Genomic DNA, 22,163 nt, shown 5'->3' with positions numbered 1-22,163 from the left:
TTTACGAGCGAAAGAAATGTGTTGTTGAAGGAAACTATACAAGCAATGAATTAAATATTGTTGACAGATGTCGAAATTAGCATTTATACTTTTGGGGCGGTTTATAATATATACCTAGTATACTAAAGTAAATCTTAATTAATTAAATTAAAACAAACAAAAACATTTACAAGTCTTTTGTACGGGATTTACAAAGATTAGTCTTCACAGAAGAAAATTATAATTCTTACATATCAGAGTTACCATAATACTTTATTTGAAAAACCAACAGGGTCGTCGTTGGATATTTTTGCTTGGGTCATGTACTAATATATTTAGATATGTTTGAAAAAATATGATTAAATCAAAATTGATATTATTATATGCTCTTTAAACTGTGCAAGTGCATCAGCAAAATAGTAGAAGGGACGGGTGTTAATATCAACTTTACCATAATTTTCTTTACATATACCTAAGCATTTATGGTATCGAGGATAAATAGTGATGTAAATCCGGCTTATTTTTTAGATGACCTTTTTTTTTTTTTTGGAATTGGTAGTCTGAAGAATGAATTTTCTTTTCCTTAGGAGTTGTCATTATTATTTAATTCCTGAGTAGTGAACATCTTTTCCTAAATAGATTAAATTACTTTCATACCGTGATTAAATATTCGTGTGAGCTCATAAAAGACGAGGCGTAACCCTGAGGATTTGTTGGGGAGTTATTCCTAGTAAGTCCTAGTCGGACTCAGTTTAAAATGCACAGGATTTTCATCGCATCCCTACTTGCACGCTTTTTCTTCCTTTTAGTTCAAGAATACTGAAATCCGTCGCATATTTGATGTTAACATCAATGTAGCCAGGTAAAGATTATAAAATATAATACTAGTAAGTTTTTATCATTTATAAGTTATAACTTACTAGTATAAGTAAGTATTATTAATATTTAACCAGATGACGTCTAATGGCCAATGGAGAATGCTACTAATTTTAATTTATTTTTCCTGCATTTTTGAAGCATACAAGATATTCCTCAGCTAGATATTTGTGTCCATTTCTCTACAGTTATCAAATATTACAGAGATATTGTAGTGCAAGTAGACTGGGTTTATAAATTCCCTTATAAGAAAGTGATTGAATTTTAGTGACGTTTATCAGTAAAATAACTAAATTATACTTACATCTATATTATTCTTAAGAGAAAGTATAATTAACTACGTGAGATATGGATACTTCAACAATTGAGAAGGATTTGAAGGATATTGAAAAGCTGCGCTCCAAACTGAAGCTCTTAAAGGGCTCCACTTTCTTTCGTGAGTCGTCTGTGTCTCCAGAGCCTCATCCAGTAATTAAAGAGGACCCTCCTCACTTTTTTGAAAAATATGAAGAAAACCACCCCAAAAGCAGTATGTCAAGTAGCCAAGGAGAATCGTCATCCTATAATAGAATCCTTGTCGCTGTGCTAGAAGAAAATTTAAGTCTGAAGAATGAGCTCAAGGAAATACGGGCTTCTAAATCCTGTCCTAGAGTCACATGTTCTGTGACTATGAAGGAGCTAAGAACTAAAAATTCAATTTTAAAGGATAAATTATCCATTTTAGAAAAACAAAGTAGTGATGTGGCCTCACTGAGGAAATTAATTGAAAGAATCGAATCAAAGATCTCCAACATTGACTTAAATAAAACAGTCAAAGAATTTAAAGCGATTCCGAAGGAAATAACAGAGTCCTTGAGGAACACTTTGTCTGATGAACTCAAGCTCCTGTTGCCTTCAAATTCATTCTCAGATAATATTTTACATTTCAAGGAAGACCTAGAATCCAAATCCAGTTATGCGACAGTCGCTTCAAAATTCATTGATGGAAAATCTCCTCCACCAATTATCGAGTTAGATAAAATCATCATTGAGCAAGACTTTGAATCATCAAATGAACAAATGTGTATTCAATATTTCCTCGACAATCCTCCAGGCACTGACAAAGAGTTCAGGGCTCTGAAAGTTGGAAATAAAAAGTTGAAAGCCTTTACTAAAGAGTCGAGCAAGAATGTTACTTTAAATAATGATTTGGAATTGGAGTCATACTTGGACGAATCTGCTTGCATATCCATTGCAGGATGGGATCTATTCAACTCCTTAAAAGACGTAGAATTGAAGACTCCATCATATCATCGCATTCAATTTGATGAGAACATTATTCCTTGTTGTGGCTATGTGGAAGTAAGTATTTGTCTAACGAAAAAGAAAACCGTGTCATTTGATACTTGGATATTCATTTCAACTGAAGTTGAGGATCTTTTATTCTGTAAAGGAGACTGGAAAAGACTTAAAAAGTAAGACGGATCCAATGATACATTGTTCTTTCATAATTGGCATTGTCCAAATTAGATATTTTTTTGTAATATCACTACTGAATAATTTCTTTCACAATTATCTATTCCATTTATAAGTTTGAATTTGTGCTCTACTGCAAATATGGACAGTGATACATCTTGAACACTATAAGCCTCACTCCCAATTTCCATAGTACTCGTAAGACTATTTTACCTAAAAAAAAGACAAAGAAAAGTGGAAGATTATTTTAAACTCTCGAAGATAAACTGTTCTTCTTTTCTCCATATTTTGGGCTGCAATGCATTATTCTATTATGCTAATACATATAATTAGTTATTGGGAACTGTTGAACAATTATGGGTAATAAAATATAACAGTGACTTTTAAACTTCTGTAGATTTTAAATTTAATGTCGTTATAATTCTCTAAACTATTGACTCAGAAATTATATTCTAAGCAGCTAAATTGCTTGTTAGGATAATGGAATATTACTCTCTCGAAGATACAAAAATAAATAAATAACTAAATACGAGCCAGACGAGCTAATTATATGTTGTTTGATTGAAAACAATAGTTAGAATATTAGAGTGCTTTAGAAAATTTGATTTCCCTAGTATTATGATTTATATATTTCTCTAGAAAGAATAGTCAAAACCACAAGGCAAAACTAGCTTATTCATGGCATCATATTCGGTTATGTTAGTAAGATAATTACATTGAACTCCAATATTATGATATTCAAGATATATAATAAATTAACATCTTATTTATAGTTTATGTATTTCAAATAAGCCTGTCATGTTTTGTACATAATATCCACTTATTCATAATATATTATTGATTTCTTCTCTATATCGATGGTTTTTTATTATAAAATATACCTAATATTAAGACGTATTGATGTGTCTCCCGTATTTAATGAAAGCATAATTTAAAAAATACTCAGAAATGACTTAGATGCAGTCGTTCAAAGTAATAAGTACAAGTACTTTTAATTACCTACAAGGGTAGAGTACGAAAATAAGATGTAAGCCAGGGAACACTGGAACGCATATGGAAAGCTCTCTTTTTATTTTGTTTTACAAGACTGCAAAGAAGAAATGAATAATTTTTTTTTATATATTCATTCCAAATGCTTATTAGTGGTTTTAGTGTCCTTAGAGACTTCGTGGCTAAAGTTATTAACGTATCTTTGTTTTCAACCATTGTTAATTGTTATATATCTACTTTTATTTGTTAATTATAAATCTTTATAATAATATACATACAGAATGTCATTCTAGGGACATTAATTATATATAAAATATACATGATATATCACATAATATATGTATTACATTTTCATCGGAATTATTTAATGAATTTATTAACAATTGCATCTTATAAATAGATATTTTGGATTTATTATTTTAGACAAAATGATTTGCTGTTGTCCAGGTTGTAGGACTGGTTATTCTAAGGGGAAAAAAACTTATCAAAATTATAGTCAAGAAGAAATTGTTGAAAAAAATATTCTTCTTATAAGTTTCCAAAAGATCCTGAATTTATTAAAGTATTGGTCAATTCCATCAAAAGAAAAAACTAGGAGCCAAATCAATATTCAAGAACCTGTAGCAAGCATTTTCCTATATCGACTTTTATTCATGAAAGAACGGATACAAATTCAACTCGGTAAAAAATATATAGTCCACTTAAACTATATAAATTAAAATCTGATGATGTTCCAACAAAACAAACTTTTCCTGAAAGGACAACAACATTATCTACTTCTACTAAAAGTTTATACTTTAAAAAAGGCATATTAACATTTCAAAATAGTTTAAAGTACATTGTCATTTTTTCAGATTTGGGCAAGGTAGATTCCTCTTAATTCTCAAATTGAACGTTTATTTTAGGAAGATGAGATAAGAAATTTCACGGAAACCCTGGATAAATTGTGTTTACCCAAAGGTATTAATGTAATATATAATGAAGACTTCGTCACTTTTTTGCCCTATCATCACAGAATCTTGTTTCTTACATTTTTGTTGTTTGAAAAGTGAATAATGACTTCTCTTTCTCATTTTTTTCAAAAGGACTTGCTGTATCAACATATTGTCGAAGTGGATCATATATGTTCATCAATGAGTCTTTTTCTGATATCAATAACATTTCAGCATATTTAAAAAATAAACAAAATGAACCCAAACTAGCTTCAAGCATAAAGTATATCATTGAGATATTCGAGGAAGCAGTCCATCATCAATACTTTCATTCGAAGAATCATATGAGCATAATCTACTGCAAGAAGCTAGGCCATGGATTGAAATTAGCTCGGAAACTTAATCATAAAGTAATTGCTCCTCAACCAATTGAAAAGTCTAATGTTGATCTTTCTGTATGGGTTTTTACGAATCCACTCTGAATGCAATTAACCATTATGTGTCTATAGATTATCCATTCAGAAGCTTCAAAGAAACAGAACAAGTTATGGATATTCTTAAGCACTTTTGGAGTTGCATAAATGTCCAAAAGAGAGAATAAACATGGAGGTGGTTTATCTAAAGAGACATTTCATGCTGCCTATCAAGCATCCATTTAGTCATATATTTACTGGATAAAAATAAAGTTAAGTTTATTTTTCTTCGTAAATTTAATTGGGACCCAATAGAAAGTGGTATAGACAACTTACTGGTGGAAATTATTATATCAGTTGTCTACAGTTTTTGAGGCTGAAAAAAAAAAATCGTGCTAACCTACTTTCAAAATCAATTTTAGTCAATATAAAAGAGTCTAATTATACAAGTGAAGAAGATGTTTCTACCTTTATCAGCCTCATATCTTCCAATTCTGCAATGGAATTAGATTCGCTTTAAGGTTGCTCATTTATTTTGTATGTGGCTGTGTTACCCATTCTATTTTAAAATCTTTAAATTGGGAGTGCTGCTCCAAGTTCTTATCTTCAGATGGAAATGTTACTTTATCAATGAATGAATTGGCAAAATATCAAGAATTAGACTCCTTTGTTAATGAAATTAATAGAGGTGGTTTAAAGAAGCCCAGTAATCTAGTCTATCTTCTTTGAGGACATCTCTATGAACTTTTACAGCATTTTTTCTTTCAAATAAAGAATGGCGAAATATTATTTTATCTATAGCTACCCCAAGAAGTGTTTTTGTAAAAGGTGCACAAAGATTTTTTAATCCTGCAGTAATAATCATCTTCTCAGTAGCACTTTCTTTAATCAAATTGCATCAAAGATGTTTAATATATTTGGAAAAAAAAAAAATTGTCTGAAGCAAAGAGACATCTTCATATTAATAAATAAAGGAAAAATACATGCAAAAATTCATCTAATAGTAAAAAAAATCAAAGCTGAAATCAAATGAACCGTTAATTAGCTCCTTTTTTCATTCAATGTCATTTGTATATTGTACATATTATATTTGTTTCATTATAAAATTAATTCCAATTAAAATTATGTGCTAAGTTTTCAATAAAAAATTAAATTTTTATTAGCTTAAAAAGGGTAAGTTATGACTCATAACTTATGAGTGACTTATGAGCTGTTAAAGTTTCAATTTACTGCATTTACTTTATTAATATGATAAATCCATTTGCACTCTAGTAAAAAAACCAAACGCCAAAAGAAGATGTCGTTCCATATTCATTTCAGTGTTCCCTCTATAGTCCCAGCTCATAAATATTTTTATTATATGTCCCAGGTATAGGATGTGGCATCTACCTATGTAAACATAAAATTCAATAGAAATACTGACGTCATTTTTTGAGGAGGTATGAGATAAAATTTCAAGTTTGTGCTTAAAAAAGTGCAATGCTTATCCAACAAATAAAAGTCATTTTAGTGTAAGCAAATATTTTAGCCGTACGAATACACCGTACGAACATATATAATGTCCTTGATTAATTAATTTTTTTGAAACCTACCCATAATATAACAACGAGATTGAATTTAATGTCCTTATTGGTAAAATAATCGGGTGTTATTACTTATTTTTACTTAAATCTAGATTATTCTTAGGATAAAATATAATTAACTACATGAGATATGGATACTTCAACAATTGAAAAGGATTTAAATGATATTGAAAAGCTGCGCTCCAAACTGAAGCTCTTAAAGGGCTCCACTTTCTTTCGTGAGTCGTCTGTGTCTCCAGAGCCTCATCCAGTAATTAAAGAGGACCCTCCTCACTTTTTTGAAAAATATGAAGAAAACCACCCCAAAAGCAGTATGTCAAGTAGCCAAGGAGAATTGTCATCCTATAATAGAATCCTTGTCGCTGTGCTAGAAGAAAATTTAAGTCTGAAGAATGAGCTCAAGGAAATACGGGCTTCTAAATCCTGTCCTAGAGTCACATGTTCTGTGACTATGAAGGAGCTAAGAACTAAAAATTCAATTTTAAAGGAGAAATTATCCATTTTAGAAAAACAAAGTAGTGATGTGGCCTCACTGAGGAAATTAATTGAAAGAATCGAATCAAAGATCTCCAACATTGACTTAAATAAAACAGTCAAAGAATTTAAAGCGATTCCGAAGGAAATAACAGAGTCCTTGAGGAACACTTTGTCTGATGAACTCAAGCTCCTGTTGCCTTCAAATTCATTCTCAGATAATATTTTACATTTCAAGGAAGACCTAGAATCCAAATCCAGTTATGCGACAGTCGCTTCAAAATTCATTGATGGAAAATCTCCTCCACCAATTATCGAGTTAGATAAAATCATCATTGAGCAAGACTTTGAATCATCAAATGAACAAATGTGTATTCAATATTTCCTCGACAATCCTCCAGGCACTGACAAAGAGTTCAGGGCTCTGAAAGTTGGAAATAAAAAGTTGAGAGCCTTTACTAAAGAGTCGAGCAAGAATGTTACTTTAAATAATGATTTGGAATTGGAGTCATACTTGGACGAATCTGCCTGCATATCCATTGCAGGATGGGATCTATTCAACTCCTTAAAAGACGTAGAATTGAAGACTCCATCATATCATCGCATTCAATTTGATGAGAACATTATTCCTTGTTGTGGCTATGTGGAAGTAAGTATTTGTCTAACGAAAAAGAAAACCGTGTCATTTGATACTTGGATATTCATTTCAACTGAAGTTGAGGATCTTTTATTCTGTAAAGGAGACTGGAAAAGACTTAAAAAGTAAGACGGATCCAATGATGCATTGTTCTTTCATAATTGGCATTGCCCATTTTAAGTATTTTTTTTTTGTTATGCACTTGTAAGAAAAGTTTAAAGAGAATGACTGTGGTATTCACAGGTCTAATCACTTATGATAAAACTTAAAACAATAAATTTTCTTTTCAAAAACTTATGATTAATTATTGGAATTCTAATTTCATTAGATAAATAAATTAAAATGGACGTGATCTTTAAGCAACTAAGTAAATCATAGCTACTGTTATTTATCGCTTAAGTACTCCTAAAATTTCTCTTCAATTTTAATAAAAAATGAATTTCATAGTATATCAATAATACCAAAGCAAGACGTAAGAAGAAGCACCGGAAAACTTCTTACATTCGAACTAAATAGTTCTATTCAATTCATATTTCAATATCTATTTATGACATTGGGATATCCATGGTGTTCAGGGATATCATCTTTTTAGTAGAGGTTTTCGTACCTCACTTGATGGATCTCATCTCCTTCAATAGAAGTATCAAATATGTTGCTTCATCCACCATTAGCTCAAATCAATCGCTCTCTATCTCTATCATCTGAAAAAATTACGTGAAGCTGGGATAAACTAAATTTTCAGTATTTAACAGAAATTGTAGCTGAGAAGAGGTTTGTCGAAAACATCACATTACTCCGTTTCCACTTATAACATATTACCCTTTTTAAACTAATATTTTTTTATTTTTTGAAAACTTAACACATAATTTTATCTGAAATGAAATTTTATAATGAAACAAATATAATATGTACAATATACAAATGACATTGATGAAGAAAAAGGAGCTAATTAACTATTCAACTGATTTCAGCTTTGATTTTTTTTTTTTACTATTAGAATAATTTTTGCATGCACTTTTCCTATCATATTAATAGGATCTTTGCTTATAATTGATTATCATTAGACATGATGGATAATTCATGTAACAAAGGACTCGTGGATTGACAAGCAAACCTTATTATATATATGGAAAGAGCATTAAAAGCATTAAAGGAATATTATCTGCAGGTAGGTTTAAAAAAATGTTAAAGTGGTGTTCCTGATAAGTGATAATTTGAATAATGATTTAGAGGAGAGCAGGTTAGACATCGGGACGGTTAATTAAATTAGGCGTGAGATGGAGAAAATGTGTAAACACGAGCCCCACTCCTTAACTAACAGTGATATACTCAGGAGTTACTTGGATATCAATTCTCAATTCAAGGAAAACCTTTCAAATTTTATATTGTAAAATGAAGGGGGGCGGAAATAAAATAAAAAATAAAGAGAACTTCATAAGAGGAAGTGAAGGGGCGTCTCTCACTTCTTCAGAAATTTACGCCTCACATATTCTTTTTTACGTTTATTGGTATTGCTCCGGTAATAAGTGAATATTAGATTCGAACCTTTATCTGGGTACTCCTTGGGACTGATTTTCAGGCCTTTGGGAAACCAATACGTAGGCATCCTCTTTCTGTCTGATGCCGGGAGGCTGCGAACATAGTTTGGTTGAACAGTGAATCTCATTTACCACGTAGGCAAGTTAGCGATCGTTCCTTCTGTTTCTACAAAGTCCACGGTCCAGTTTTTTATTTCTTGTTGTTGTACTAAGCCCTTATCAAATTGGGTATGATTCGCCTTTTGGCCTTCATCTCCACAATGATTGAACCGATTTTAGTCATTTGCTGCTCATAATAACACTAATATTCACTGGATGATTTTGTTAAGAAATATGGAAACTTAGTTCTCAAACGAGACCTCCCTGACACTATCATAGTAGAAGTTACAATTTACAGCCATACGGTGTATATTGTAGTACCCTATGATTGGAACGTGGAACGGAACGCAAAACGGAAATAATGGGTGAACGAATTTTTTTTTTTAAGGGAAAGCCAAAATAGCGGAACCCTTAAAGCTTGTGTTTAGTCAACGTCAACACGACAATATATATTAAAGTATTCACTGCCTACAATTTATATTAATCTTCCAAATGCCCCTTTAAACTACAAAAATAATCTCTTGTGCCGTGGAATTAAATTTTGATAATTTAAGTTTTTCTTGAATCTTTTCAATCATTTATAAACGAGTGATGCCTCACTTGTATTATTCAACTTTGGTATCTTAATGGTGGATCTAATGAGTTGAATTATTCAAAATACTTGCTTCCTTGCAAAAATCTGAAGTATATGAGGTAGCATATTCAGAACATGAACCACCAGAATCTGATGAAGAGACAGAACATCCAGAACAGAAAAAACTCGACTTGGAAGATAAGCCAATATGTACTGAACATAAACCACCAGATTCTGAGGAGGAGACATAATATCTTGGCCTATCTACATATTATAATCTTCAACTTTTGTATAAGTATAATTTTCTATAAGAGTTTTGTTTTACAATAATATTCAGATTTATCTAAGATATATTTTGTGAGTTTGTTTCTTGCTTTTATTTTTTTTTTTACAATTTTCTAGAGTGGGGAACTACTTTTGAAGTATTAAAATGAGCTAGGTAAACCTGTGTTTTTTCTTCGTTTTTTTATTCTTTTGATATCCATTCCTTCGCTCATAGTCTGCATAGTCATAATTGAGTTTCTCATCTGATACATTTTTAAAGTCTTTCAATAACTGCCTTAGTTCTATAAATGATGGACGTTCCTCTGGAAGCTTGCACCAACATAAGAGCATGATCTTATAAATCTTTTCCTTGTGACGTTGATCTTCCTCTCTGTCATTGGATGACATGGGCATCTTGGGAATGTCCAATCGATAGCCAATATTCACTTTTTTTATGATTTTACTTGGTTCAATGGCTGAAAGAAGATTCATTTTGAGAATATTCAGAAATATGGACTATAGGTATAATGTGTTGAGATATTACTTGCGTAAGGACTTTCCCCATAGCTAAAAGTTTCCCATAAAACAATTCCAAAAGACCAGACATCACTCTTTGTTGTGAAGATCCTTCGTTTGACACATTCAGGAGCTGTCCATTTAATAGGGAGCACACGATCCGTTCCTCCAACTCCTACATAATCTGTGTCACAAGCTAAAGAAAATATCAAATGAGGTACTCATATTTTAAGAACACAAAATATGTATGTTTTTTTTTACATTCCAAAGTCCCCCACTTTAGCTCTGTACCATTTGTCAATCAGAATATTCCTTGCAGCTATGTCTCTATGCACAATCCCCTTTTTTGAAACGGCGCACATTCCATTGGTAATCTATTACAATAAGGTGAAAGAAGTGTAAATGTGGATATTGTTAATCAAAAAGAGCCCATGAGCTTTGTTGACTCACATGAAGGTATGTACTAAAGCTATACTTAAGCAAGGAGAGTATCTTACATCAAGAGATATCCTTAAAAGGTCATCAAAATCAAATAATGAGTGTTCCTCATCACTTCGTAATAAGTTCAGCAAGTCACCATGATCCAGTAACTCCGTGATCATGAGAAATGGATGATTATCTGTACAAACCCCATATATTTGAACTAGATTGGGATGATTGATGGATTGAAGTATCCGGATTTCCTCGAAAAAAGCCTTCATTTCCTTTACTAGATCTGAATCGCTCTTGAGGGCTTTGATAGCAACTGCCACAGAACCCCGCCAAACACCCATGTGAACTGTTCCGAAATGACCCGACCCAATTTTCCTCCCAAATTCAATTTCATTTCGTGGCAGTTCCCATCGATTAATAGCAACAAGTCCTATGTTTGCATCCCTTACAATCTGACAAGGAGTTGTTAATTGACAGGCAATTCCCCTTTGAATTCCTTCTTGGAAGGCGTTGATGAGATCTGGTAGAGATTCAAACTTTTGCTTCGTTGAAACAAAGAATTTACCATTGTTAAAATTAATTTTATATTTAAGGATTTCGAATTTATCTTGTTTATAACAGTAGTTTTTGACGACAAGGGTATAGTCCATTTCTTCTCTCTCAGAGTTTCTGACAAGGAAAGAGCCTTGGATATTCACGGGATGGAGTAGAAACTCTGAGCTGCGTACTTGATCTATTCGCCCAAAAAACCAACTTAAGTAATTACACAAATAAAAATATTATATCATTTATTGGTATTGAAATAGTTTTTTGTTAACTCACAGCTCCATTTCAAATGTATTCTTTTTTCCAACCATATTTATTAAAACATTGCCTTTTTTCTTAGTCCTTAGGTTTTTCATATAAAAGAAGTGATCATTGTGAATCCTGTAAAAATTGAGTATTGATGGTCATTGATGGAAAATTTCTATACATAATAATAATTTAAGGGAATACGGATTTTGTATGTAAATTTGTAGCCTTTATATAAAATAAAATATATCGATACAAAATTTATAAAATAGATACATTCTTACCATTTGCTAGCAATAATGTCTTTGTAAGAAAATATACTACGTATCAGTCAATGGCTTTGGTTGGCTATCATCAATGTAAGGCCTAATATATAGTGATTTTTACACACACCTTAAAAGTCGTAAGTCATCATCTCGTTGAAATTCCAGCTCCTGACTTGTGTTACCATTGTTGTCCCTTTCAAAGGGAATATGAGACATTTTTGCTGTGAGGGTTTGACGACTTGATGAATTGCAGTTCCCCATTTTCCTTTTTAATGTGGATCCCGACTATGATCTATATATATTTTAATCACGATCATTTAATATGATGCTTTGTCCATCTGATTTCCAACTTGAATGCTCCGCAAGTGATTCTTTTCATTCAATAAGTCATAAGTGGGATAAAGAATATCCATTATCTCTCTTCTTGGTACTTGACTTCCTTTTCTCCTTCTTTTGGAAGGACATAGACTGGCTATATAGTCTGTACGTACACATTTGTAATTCTTTGTGTAGAATTGTTTGTTTCTATTTAATAATTATCATTCAATGCTTCATACATCCTTTATTAATGAATCACAAACTGCTCTCTGAGAGCAGTTTGATAATTATACTTAGTCCTGGGACGGATGGGAAATAAAATTGGCCAAACGTATATTTTGACGTACAGACATTTCGCCGAAAGACCATTTGGGACATTTGTCTGCAAAATGCTATTAAATTTATTGAAATATATGATTGTATATTTTTATTCAATTTAAAAGGATATTATGCTAAATAGATATTGTTGATTTTCAGTATATGTCTTATAGGTAAATTAATGCGTGTTTTTTTGCAGAAAAATATTTTTATCTTTATTAAATGAATTAATAATCATTTTATAAACGCAACATAGAATGTAATTCGAATCTTTACCGTTGTAGTATTTTAAATAAATTAGATAATAAACAAACACCATAATGATTCGACATCATGGGACTATACGAGGGTTTGATGGTTGGATATGCGAAATTTTATTGAAGGGGTAATTAGTTAATTAAAAAGAAAACATGACTAATATTATTTTTTGATGTATCCTCCGTCGATGTCGACACACTTTTTGCTATCACCGAATCCAAAGTCCATTTCTGACTTAGGGTTTGTGACCCCCTTCCCAGCTAATTGTACCTCTGGCACGGTGCCAAATAATGAATTAAAAGTTTGCTTTAAATATTAAAATAGTTTTTTTCCCCGCTATTTTTTACGACACAGGGATGATAGACATAAATCATTTTCATACTGCTGTCAATCATCTTTACTATAAAAATTTCGATTTAATGCGAAAGAGTTAGCTTTTTTCTGGACCTCTATGAAGCAACACATCCATCAGGAGAGTCAGCCAAAAAGTTATATCCTTATCAATGAACAACCCACATTCCTTGACTTCATTATGGGTAGCATGATAATATTTTATTTTGGCTGAAAACCTATGAGCTTAACCACGGGAGATGGTGACCGAAACAAGAGTTGTTAGTAGCAAGATAGACTCAGTCAGCTTAGTGAAATCTTGTCTTCCTGTAGGCTTGCAAATGTTTCCAAATCTGGATGCAGTTAACCGCAATTTTCTTTCTTCTTTCCCTAAAGGCGACAATGATTACCAAAGTGTATCTATCTCGATATTTATAGATACAACATAGTGCCAAATAGGGATATTTATCAAAGGAGGTATGTCCAAACAATTGTATTATACAATAGTATTGAATTCTGAGGAGTCTTGCCAGAGGGGTATCGAATGAATATGAATGGATGAGCCGACGAAATCATCATTCCAATCATATGATTGAAACCACCCAATCAACTGGATTTATGAGTCTGGTCACCTATTCTTGAAGGTTCAAATTTTAGCTCCATTAAGTTGCAGGTAGAATAATTTGATTTTAAATCAATATTTAACGAGATTTAAATCCTCACAGCTTATTATAAGAAATATATATTGAGCAATTTTGAGTCTATGTGAACTGTGTATTATCCTGTAATGAAATCTGTTTAATATTATGTGTAACGTTTTACCCCAGTTCACTGTCTATGTAAAAAAGGATTAAGTTGAATCAATGTTACTTTTTCGCCACAAATAGCAGGATTTTTTTTTTTTTTTGTAAAAGAACCAATGTTTTAATCCATTCAGTCAAATTATATCAACTCACTGAATTTTATAATTGTATCTCATGGTCACATAATGAAATGTCCTAATTTACGTAATGTAAATTCTTTTGGATTGAATGAAGTTGATGCTGATGTTTTTGAATTGAGGTACACTTTACTTTATTAGACCAATCAATAACAATATTCAGAGCACTGATTGGAAAAAAAAAGAAGTATGTATTTTTCTCTGAGGGAGGAAACGCCGTAGGATCAAGGATCTTAAAACAATATTTTCATACGATCGATAACGTCTCTTGAATAGATCATTGTCACTGACGTCATAAATTAAATCATAATTGAAGAAGACGCCATTTTAAGGGGGCTCAAAGGTGACATTTTGACTACATAAAATTGACAAATTTCCTATAAATCTCGATGAAACTTCATCAAATGACTTTTTGAATAAGAAAAAAGACGTAACACTTAGATTGAATACTACTTTATGTCAATGATAAACAGTAATATTTGAATATAATCAAAGGCCTATAATATGTACTCAGAGTCAATGAAAACTGATTTGTACAATCAACCTTTTTTATCGATTAGGCACGAGGAAATTAGGATCATAAAAGACAAATAACTTATTCTTTTCCGTTTTATAGATATTTTTTATCTAAAGTAAGATTGTATAACGATGTAATATCATTTTAGGGTTAGAAATACAATAAAATTAGTCAATACATAGAGGGATTTTTTTTAATAAACAGTAAGGTTCAATATTTCAAAAGTTTAACATTTTCCTTAATCTTCTTCTTCTATATATTAATTGTGAAGGTCTTTCTGGGCGTGTTTGTCCGGAAATCACGTCGAAACCAATGAACATATTTTGCTGAAATATTTCATGTAACTTCTTCAGGCTCCAGAAATGGTTATGGTAAAAATTCGACAAACTATTTTGTACTATTTTATATTTAACAAAAATTATAGACCGTAAAATTTTAAGAATGATTCTCGCTGCATGTTGATATTTATCAGTGCACAAGTTTTTTAAAAGGTATCTTTAGAGAAGAAAAAAAGAAGAGATAATCAGACAAATATTCAGAATTTTGCTCTACCCACGCCAAATTTGCATCTGACGTATTTAAGTAGAATCAAAAGCATATCTAGAAACTTATTGTTAAAGGTCCAGGGGAAATCCTGTCAAATGAACTTTATATAATGTTTCATTTAATGAAGAATGTTCCATTATGCAAGGAGTCGGAATAATTCCAAACCCTGCATTATACTAAATCCCCGGTATTTGACTCCGCGTTACGTCGGGACCCCCTCTATAATAAACCAAAGATTTCTTAATTAAACTTTAGTTTCTGAATGACCCGTACAACTCCGGACAAACCTAATTAATATTATTCAAAAAAGAGGTTTCCTTGTTATAAAACTTCGCTGTTTATGCTTCTCCCAAAATGGTCGACATCAAAAATGCGGACGTCACGTAAAAACGCGGAATTATGCTTTAATTTAAAATATATATATGTCTGAATGAAATCAATATCATCATCAACTCTGATATAAACAGGCTTGTGAATAATCAGGGGGAAAAAATACGATCCGAAATTCACAGCGATATAGCAATCAGGGGCATTTACGATCAGTGGTCCGATAAATTGAATTGCGATCAAATTCAAATATACAATTTCTTTAAACCTATTACTAAACTTATATTTCCACTTTCTGCTGGGCCGTATACATCTTTTTGGGACGTTTGATGAAGAAATTACTCTACAATATTTGCAGTGCCAAAATTCCATTTTAAAAATTTCGGCCGAAATCAGTTCCTACGACATATATAAGTATCGAGACCAAGTCAAGCCCGAGGTTAAAAAGTCTGAAACGAAAATCAAGACCTGGTGCATTAGACTCAAGACCAATACTTTGATGTGTCGAGACTGAGACGAGACCAAAACCATAAAAAAGATGTCTCGAGAAGAAACTCCAGACATAGATCGTTCACGAGAACCACATCACTTTTACATGATACAAATTGATCGGATTGCAATATTTTTCCTATTTCTGTTGCGATATAAAGATTAAAACACTTTGCGATACTGCAATCAGCGATATAATATGCCCATATCGCAATTGATCGCCGATCGGGAAAAACTACAATCAACAAGCCTGGATATAAATAGTATTATTCCAATCAAGTAAAAATAATTTTGAAGATTCTTTATCCGCTATTTATGGTCACATTTATTTCCATATTTTTTTCATACATATTTAAGGAAGGGTAATGAGAACCATTAGTTTTACTTTGAACAAAGTTTTTATTTTCTACTGATTAGAAAGTAACTGGAGCATGATATATGAATATATATAAACTTGAATGAAATGACAATCAATATTAAGAGAGTTAGGATTGAGTAAATATGTCAAATTAAATTTGGGATTTGATGATCAAGAGAAAGTTGGAAAATTTAATGACGTCACTGTTGATACACGTAATACTCGTCCCAAAAAATTGTAAAGTACTCATTTTAAAATCCAGACTTAATTCATTGACAGGCAACACAATTTAAGTACATAAATATACTTAAAATTCATTTATAGTACACAATGATAAACTTAGGGCCAGGCTAAAAATGATAAAAGCAGAAATATGAAACTTATATTGATATTAATATCTATAAAAGTAAATCATTTCCAATATTCCTTTCAATTGTTATGAAACTGTAATAATAAAATCAATTCCAGAAATAATAATTATTTAAAAAGACTAACATTAGTTTGCATTGAGTACCTATATCTTAATAATAATGAACTATCTGTATGTAAGCTTATATTAATATACTTTATGTATATTATCTAATTTGCCATTTTATTACATATTATGAGTGATGAATAAAAGAATAGGAAATAAGTAAAAATTATAGCATAGGGGATTTTAACCCCTCCATTAGATACCTTTTTAATCCAAGGGATAGACGTTTCTTCATAAAATCCAAAGTCACGTCTCTTTTCCCCTAGATTTGGATAAAGGTCTTTATTTTTTTGCCAAAATTCCTGTAATATAAGCCAGACCCTAATGTGAATTACTTTGTCTGCTTCAAGAGTTTTAGAATCTTCTAAAGGTTCGTATGATTCAATCGCATCCTCATAATGCTCATTTCTTGTATATTTGTCGAAAAGAAGTGACTCATTATTGATTTCGTAACTATTTCGCCATCCTCCTCATCATTTACATCCTCTTCAACAGCTGGATTTCTTAAAACAAGTTTTTCCAATTAAATTTATTTTATTTTTCTGAGGGCTTCCACTGGGAATGGATGAGCATTGTTTCCTCTACTTCCAGGAGCTTAAGCTCAACAAAGGAACTCACCTCTGTTAATGAGGTCCGTGAACTCATTAACAGAGGATGGGCGCGGAGAATATCTGCAATCCGTTTCCTTTTGGCCTTAATTGTCGTTGTTTGTTGACGTGTCGCAACCAATAATATAGCAGCGTATCAAAGCAGTTAAATTTAAAAAAATGGCTTTATACATTTGGGTCTAATTAGTGGGGTATAATTTGCTTAAGCTCACTGTACACAAAAATAAATTAATTGTACTCTTTTGTTTCTCAAATATAAGTACCAGGAAATCTTTAAAAAATTAATTTTTGTAATTTTTCTCCACAAAATTAACATATGAAAAGTTTTTTAGATATTTTTTTTTTGAATTTTTTTTCCCAAAAAAATTAAAATTCGAACTTTTTTTCTAAAAAAAATTCTTTTGTGAACTGTAGATTTTTGTACTTTTTCCAAAAGAAGTAGTTTTTTTTTGTGAACAACTGCTTCCAAAAAATTAAATTTTTTTGAATTGTGGAAATTTTTTCTAAATAATTTAACATTCAAAATTTTTTTTACAAAAAAACGTCAATTTGTGTTTTTTTTTCCATAAAAATCCCGTGGACTGTGGATTTGGTACCTTGCATAATGTTTTTTTTATTGTTGTCAACTGTTATTTATTTTGATAGAGTTATCAAGTCAATAATATATAATAAATATTCTCTAAATAATAATTATCAATGACAGAGTATGAAATGGCACGAGTTCTAAAGGAATGTCCTTGATTTATACATAACTAGGCTAAAAATCCAAATCCTATGTTATATCTTTTTTTAGTTGAAGAATGGGCTAAGTACTACCGACTGATTCCGGTCCTTTTTTCTGTTTCTTTTTGGAGGAATGGTTGCATAATAAAATGAAATATTGATGTGAAAAAGTTTATTCTATACGTGTTTGAATTGTTTTAACAAATTTACTATAACTTTAAGACCTTATTAGTTATGGATATACCATCAAGAGCGTCACTCAATTTGAAATTCAACTTACCATCACTTTATATTGAGTAATTAAAAACGTCTAGTTTTCAATCAGCACAACTTTCAAGAGATTATTCTAAATATTGAAAATTAGCAAATGCAATTAAGATAATTTCGTAGATTGGGATGTTCAAATCCTGATTTGTTAAATCTTCATTTCATATTTTTTATATAAAAAGTCAATTTCGTACTTAGACAATCAGCTGTCATATGAATGAAATTGATGCGTACTCATTCAAAGCTTTAGCTCTAGAAAGACCAGGGCTTTGAACTCGCTGAAAGATTATCTTCAAAGCTAAACATTATTTTTTCGATTATACATATATTATATAAGAAAAATCCCCGAACAATTCTGAGTTTGCTCTCAAGAAAAGAAACAAAAAACAAAAACGCAACTCCACTAATAAAATGGACCGTTGAGACTGAGATGTGCTATAATAAATTTATATGAATAATCCAAATCAAAACAGAAGGAAGAACTCATGACTGGTACTTAAATTAGGCGAAACTAGGTGCTAATACAACAAACATAGCAAGCCTACGACTCCCATTTCAAGTCCACAATCCTAAAAATGACCAAATTTCTCAACATACTAGAATTGCCATAATTGGTCATTTTGGCACAGAAATGACAGTACTTCCGTATCTAAATTGTCACTGTTCTAGAACGCAAACACTATTATTTATTTATATTCCGAATTTAGTCAGTCATAAAATAAATAAGTTAAACTGATGATATTCGAGCAATTTTATTAAAAAATAATTTAAATAGAAGTAAATTCATTTTGAGGAAAAATCAAAGCATGAATTTATTTCTACGTTCCACCATCTTCTCATTTGGAAGGGGTCAAATGACTATTTTGACAACCATTGCAGTGTTATCAAGACTAAGGGATCAATATTGACAACTTTCCATATCCCTTGCTTAATGTTTCCAACGGCCGGCATTTTATAAATATTGTTACAAGTTGATTCACCATTTTTTAATTGAGAGCATTACCTATACTTTAACAACCTGCTTACCTGCGTTCCCATTCCATAGAAACTTGGTATAACTCACATATCTGATACAAGTTATATAAGCTTCTTTCCATTTTCTAATCTCCAGTAATTACAAGAACTGACAACCGATAAGTAGGTCCATCAGATACACAAAATTCGATTCAATTTAGAATTTAATCATATTTGATACTTCTAGGTTAAACTCCTCATATTGCAATGACGTCTATACTTTTCCTTGGTTTTTCTTCTGTTCTTCTATCATTTACAATCACCTCCGGTTCTACCAATCCTGTTAATTCTACAAACTCCGTCAGTTCCGCTAATCCAAGATTCTTGTTAATGGGTTTACCAGGCAGTATGAAGTATATTTATATATAAACCTTCAAATTAATCTACTTATTCCTCTTTTAAAGGGGACACTCCTAGAGCACGTGCGGAAATATTTCTAAATGGAGATATAACCCGACGACTTGGAACAATTCACTTACAAGAAGTATTTGGTAGTGTGGTATTCAAGGGGATCTTATTCGGACTCCCTCCTGGCTTCCAAACTCTCACTATCAATGAAATTCCAGAATTAGGTAATAATTGTCGTGATGCTGGTCCTCCATATGATCCTCTTGAAATGAACAATGCTGGATATTTTACAGTTAAAAGGCATCTTGGAGATTTAGGTAGCCTTTTAACGGAAATATTTGGGACCACACTAATACATAAGATTGATCCCACCATTACTCTGAGTGATGTAGAGAGTAATAGATTTGTGGTGGGACGTTCTATTGTTGTGAGTGTCAATATGCTGGATCTTCAAGATGATAGAGAAGGAGCACGGATTGCTTGTGGAATCATTGAGCCGATTTAAATTATTTTGTTTTTATTTTTGCTCATTGTTGATATATTTCATCAGAACAGAATAATAATTGATGGTTTAAATGTATAAAGATTTACTCAAGCTATACTTATTTGCCTCCCTCCAATCATATGATATCTTTGTAACACTCCAACCTTGGAGCTTAAACTCTCTTCATAACCCCACAAATACGATTCTCCCGAGTGATCCATTAAAATCTGAACACTTTGAATTTTAAACTTGAACAAGATATAATATATTAATTAGCCACAAAATTAAAACTATGAATAGATATGTTTGTGAGCTCTTTTAATCTTTAATGTAGCCGTCCTTAGCGACAATGATGGCTTACAGGTAGCAGGCCTGGCACCCTCTACAGATGTAGTCCTCTGTCGTGGCGTCCTAGGGTTGGATGAGAGTAGATTTGAGAGCCTCAGTATTTGGATGACGGGCACTACAGTCATTCCCCTTGACCTGCATCCAAAAACTGTTGTCGAGAAGTTTGGAATCAGGGCTCTAGGGGGCCAAAAGAGTAAAAAAAGAGTTGAAAATAATTCATTGCCGGTGTCAAAAGTTGCCTCTCCCCCCACTGCCCGGGCCTTTTTCTTTAACTCCTCTGGGTCCAGTTCGGCCTTTTTGACAGATCCCTTATTCCTCTCCAACGTTACGGACTTGCTAACGGTGTAGAAGGTTGTTCTGGAGACGCCCAACTGCTAGGAGTGAGCGAATGGAAATTCGTCGATCACGTTCATATATCAATTCCTCGACTTGTACGTAAGATCCAGAGCTCAAGTTTGTTCTATTTTGGACCTAATTGTTTATGCTTTATTATATCGAAATATTAATCAATTTTAATCACTCAACTCATTCATTGAATTAGTATGTGTTCAGATTTCAATGGACCGGCCGGTATAAAGGGTTGGTATGCCGTACCTACTGGTATGACTTTTATTAAATTAATAGAAAAAGCTTAATCTATTTGTGATTACTATTTAAATTTGTTAGGACTTGGAGAAAATTTCCCTTATGTATATTTCGGATGGTAGGAAATTTACTACTCAATTTCAGATCTCCGCCAATTGTATCAAATTTTATAAACTATGCAAAGATTGAGTGAATTTAAAAAAAAAATAATGGATGAGGTAGAATTTAAACTGTATTTTGGCCCAGCTCATCACCAGAACTAACTGAGAGCCGGGATCTATTTTGGTATATTATGAGGGTTTCTTGATGATCAAGTATGGGCGGTGGAGAAATTTAACTTGCCTCAGGCTCAGAAGTTCACCTGCACAACCCGTGGGTTGGGGTGTATTGTAGAACATTAAAAAGGTTCCTAGAAACAGGGCTGTGGTAGTGTTTGAACTATATTTTGGCCCAGCACTTCACCGATACAACCTGAGGGCGGTGTTTATTTTGGATATTAGAAGGGTACTTTGATGCTCAGAGAAGCGGCGGTAGAGCAATTTAACCTACATCAGGGACCAGCAGCTCATATACACAGCCCGTAGGTGGTGGGTTATTCTAGCATATTAAAAGGGGTTCTTTGTGCCTATAAATTTGGCGGCATTTTAGTATAAACTGCCTTGAGGCCCAGTTATTCATCTGTACTGAGGTTTAATCGTTCTTGGTCCTCGTACAATATTATGGTCCTTTTGTATCACATCTATTAGTGGAAGCATCACCCTTAAACAAGCTTATGAAAAATGACATGGTCTTCTCTTGGTCTATAAAAAATACAAGTGAGTTTCCAAAATATAAAGTCTACTATAGGATACTCACCAGTTCTCACTCATTATGACCCGTCTCTACCGTTGGTGTTGTCAACCGATGCCTCATCTGCTAGTCTTTGGGCCATTTTGGCAGGCTAGGAAAATGGTATGGAGCGCTCTGTGGCATTTGCTTCAAGGAAGCTATCAAAGAGTAGGGGGCAATTATTGGAAAATTGACGAGGAAGCAACTGGAATTATTTATGGGTTGAATAACTTTGAACTGTATTTGTTTGGACGTCAATTCA

At 32.2% G+C, this 22,163-nt stretch overlaps 3 protein-coding genes across 6 annotated transcripts; 2 read left to right on the top strand and 1 right to left on the bottom strand.

Moving 5' to 3' along the window:
• Positions 1 to 5,916: 5,916 nt before the first annotated feature.
• On the top strand, positions 5,917 to 7,632 carry LOC121125957 (uncharacterized). Of its 3 annotated transcripts, none has more exons than XM_071891593.1 (2): positions 5,917 to 6,277; positions 6,321 to 7,632. In XM_071891593.1, exon 2 carries the CDS (start codon positions 6,359 to 6,361, stop codon positions 7,466 to 7,468), a length of 1,110 nt encoding a protein of 369 aa, XP_071747694.1. In that variant the 5' UTR covers positions 5,917 to 6,277; positions 6,321 to 6,358; the 3' UTR covers positions 7,469 to 7,632. The 3 variants fall into 3 exon arrangements, with proteins under 3 accessions (XP_071747694.1, XP_040577163.1, XP_040577162.1); XM_040721229.2 differs by having other exon boundaries at positions 5,918 to 6,156; positions 6,332 to 7,632; XM_040721228.2 differs by having other exon boundaries at positions 5,920 to 6,277; positions 6,332 to 7,632.
• A 2,726-nt stretch (positions 7,633 to 10,358) lies between these two features.
• Positions 10,359 to 12,284, bottom strand: LOC121125958 (tyrosine protein-kinase src-1). Of its 2 annotated transcripts, none has more exons than XM_040721230.2 (4): positions 11,948 to 12,272; positions 11,585 to 11,689; positions 10,828 to 11,515; positions 10,359 to 10,704 (listed from the first exon to the last, which is right to left on the bottom strand). In XM_040721230.2, exons 1-4 carry the CDS (start codon positions 12,079 to 12,081, stop codon positions 10,588 to 10,590), a joined length of 1,044 nt encoding a protein of 347 aa, XP_040577164.1. In that variant the 5' UTR covers positions 12,082 to 12,272; the 3' UTR covers positions 10,359 to 10,587. The 2 variants fall into 2 exon arrangements, with proteins under 2 accessions (XP_040577164.1, XP_040577165.1); XM_040721231.2 differs by having other exon boundaries at positions 10,590 to 10,704; positions 10,781 to 11,515; positions 11,948 to 12,284.
• A 7,179-nt stretch (positions 12,285 to 19,463) lies between these two features.
• Positions 19,464 to 20,240, top strand: LOC121126086 (superoxide dismutase [Cu-Zn]). Its single transcript, XM_040721384.2, has 2 exons — positions 19,464 to 19,654; positions 19,713 to 20,240. Exons 1-2 carry the CDS (start codon positions 19,516 to 19,518, stop codon positions 20,159 to 20,161), a joined length of 588 nt encoding a protein of 195 aa, XP_040577318.1. The 5' UTR covers positions 19,464 to 19,515; the 3' UTR covers positions 20,162 to 20,240.
• The last annotated feature ends 1,923 nt before the right edge of the window (positions 20,241 to 22,163 follow it).

Source organism: Lepeophtheirus salmonis, chromosome 11, assembly GCF_016086655.4.
Source record: "Lepeophtheirus salmonis chromosome 11, UVic_Lsal_1.4, whole genome shotgun sequence".
Classification (NCBI taxonomy): Eukaryota; Metazoa; Arthropoda; class Copepoda; order Siphonostomatoida; family Caligidae; genus Lepeophtheirus; species Lepeophtheirus salmonis.
Note: the sequence above shows the minus strand (reverse complement) of the source record. Positions and strands in the feature narration are given on the sequence as shown.

What these genes read in the sequence shown, in the direction of transcription:
- LOC121125957 (XM_071891593.1), top strand. Translation starts at nt 6,359, where the DNA reads ATGGATACTTCAACAATTGAAAAGGATTTAAATGATATTGAAAAGCTG.
- LOC121125958 (XM_040721230.2), bottom strand. Translation starts at nt 12,081, where the DNA reads ATGGGGAACTGCAATTCATCAAGTCGTCAAACCCTCACAGCAAAAATG. An exon ending in AATACATTTGAAATGGAGCT is followed by an intron (nt 11,516 to 11,584) that starts GTGAGTTAACAA and finishes TAATTACTTAAG; the next exon opens with TTGGTTTTTTGGGCGAATAG. An exon ending in TTTTAAGGATATCTCTTGAT is followed by an intron (nt 10,705 to 10,827) that starts GTAAGATACTCT and finishes TTATTGTAATAG; the next exon opens with ATTACCAATGGAATGTGCGC.
- LOC121126086 (XM_040721384.2), top strand. Translation starts at nt 19,516, where the DNA reads ATGACGTCTATACTTTTCCTTGGTTTTTCTTCTGTTCTTCTATCATTT. An exon ending in GTTAATGGGTTTACCAGGCA is followed by an intron (nt 19,655 to 19,712) that starts GTATGAAGTATA and finishes CCTCTTTTAAAG; the next exon opens with GGGACACTCCTAGAGCACGT.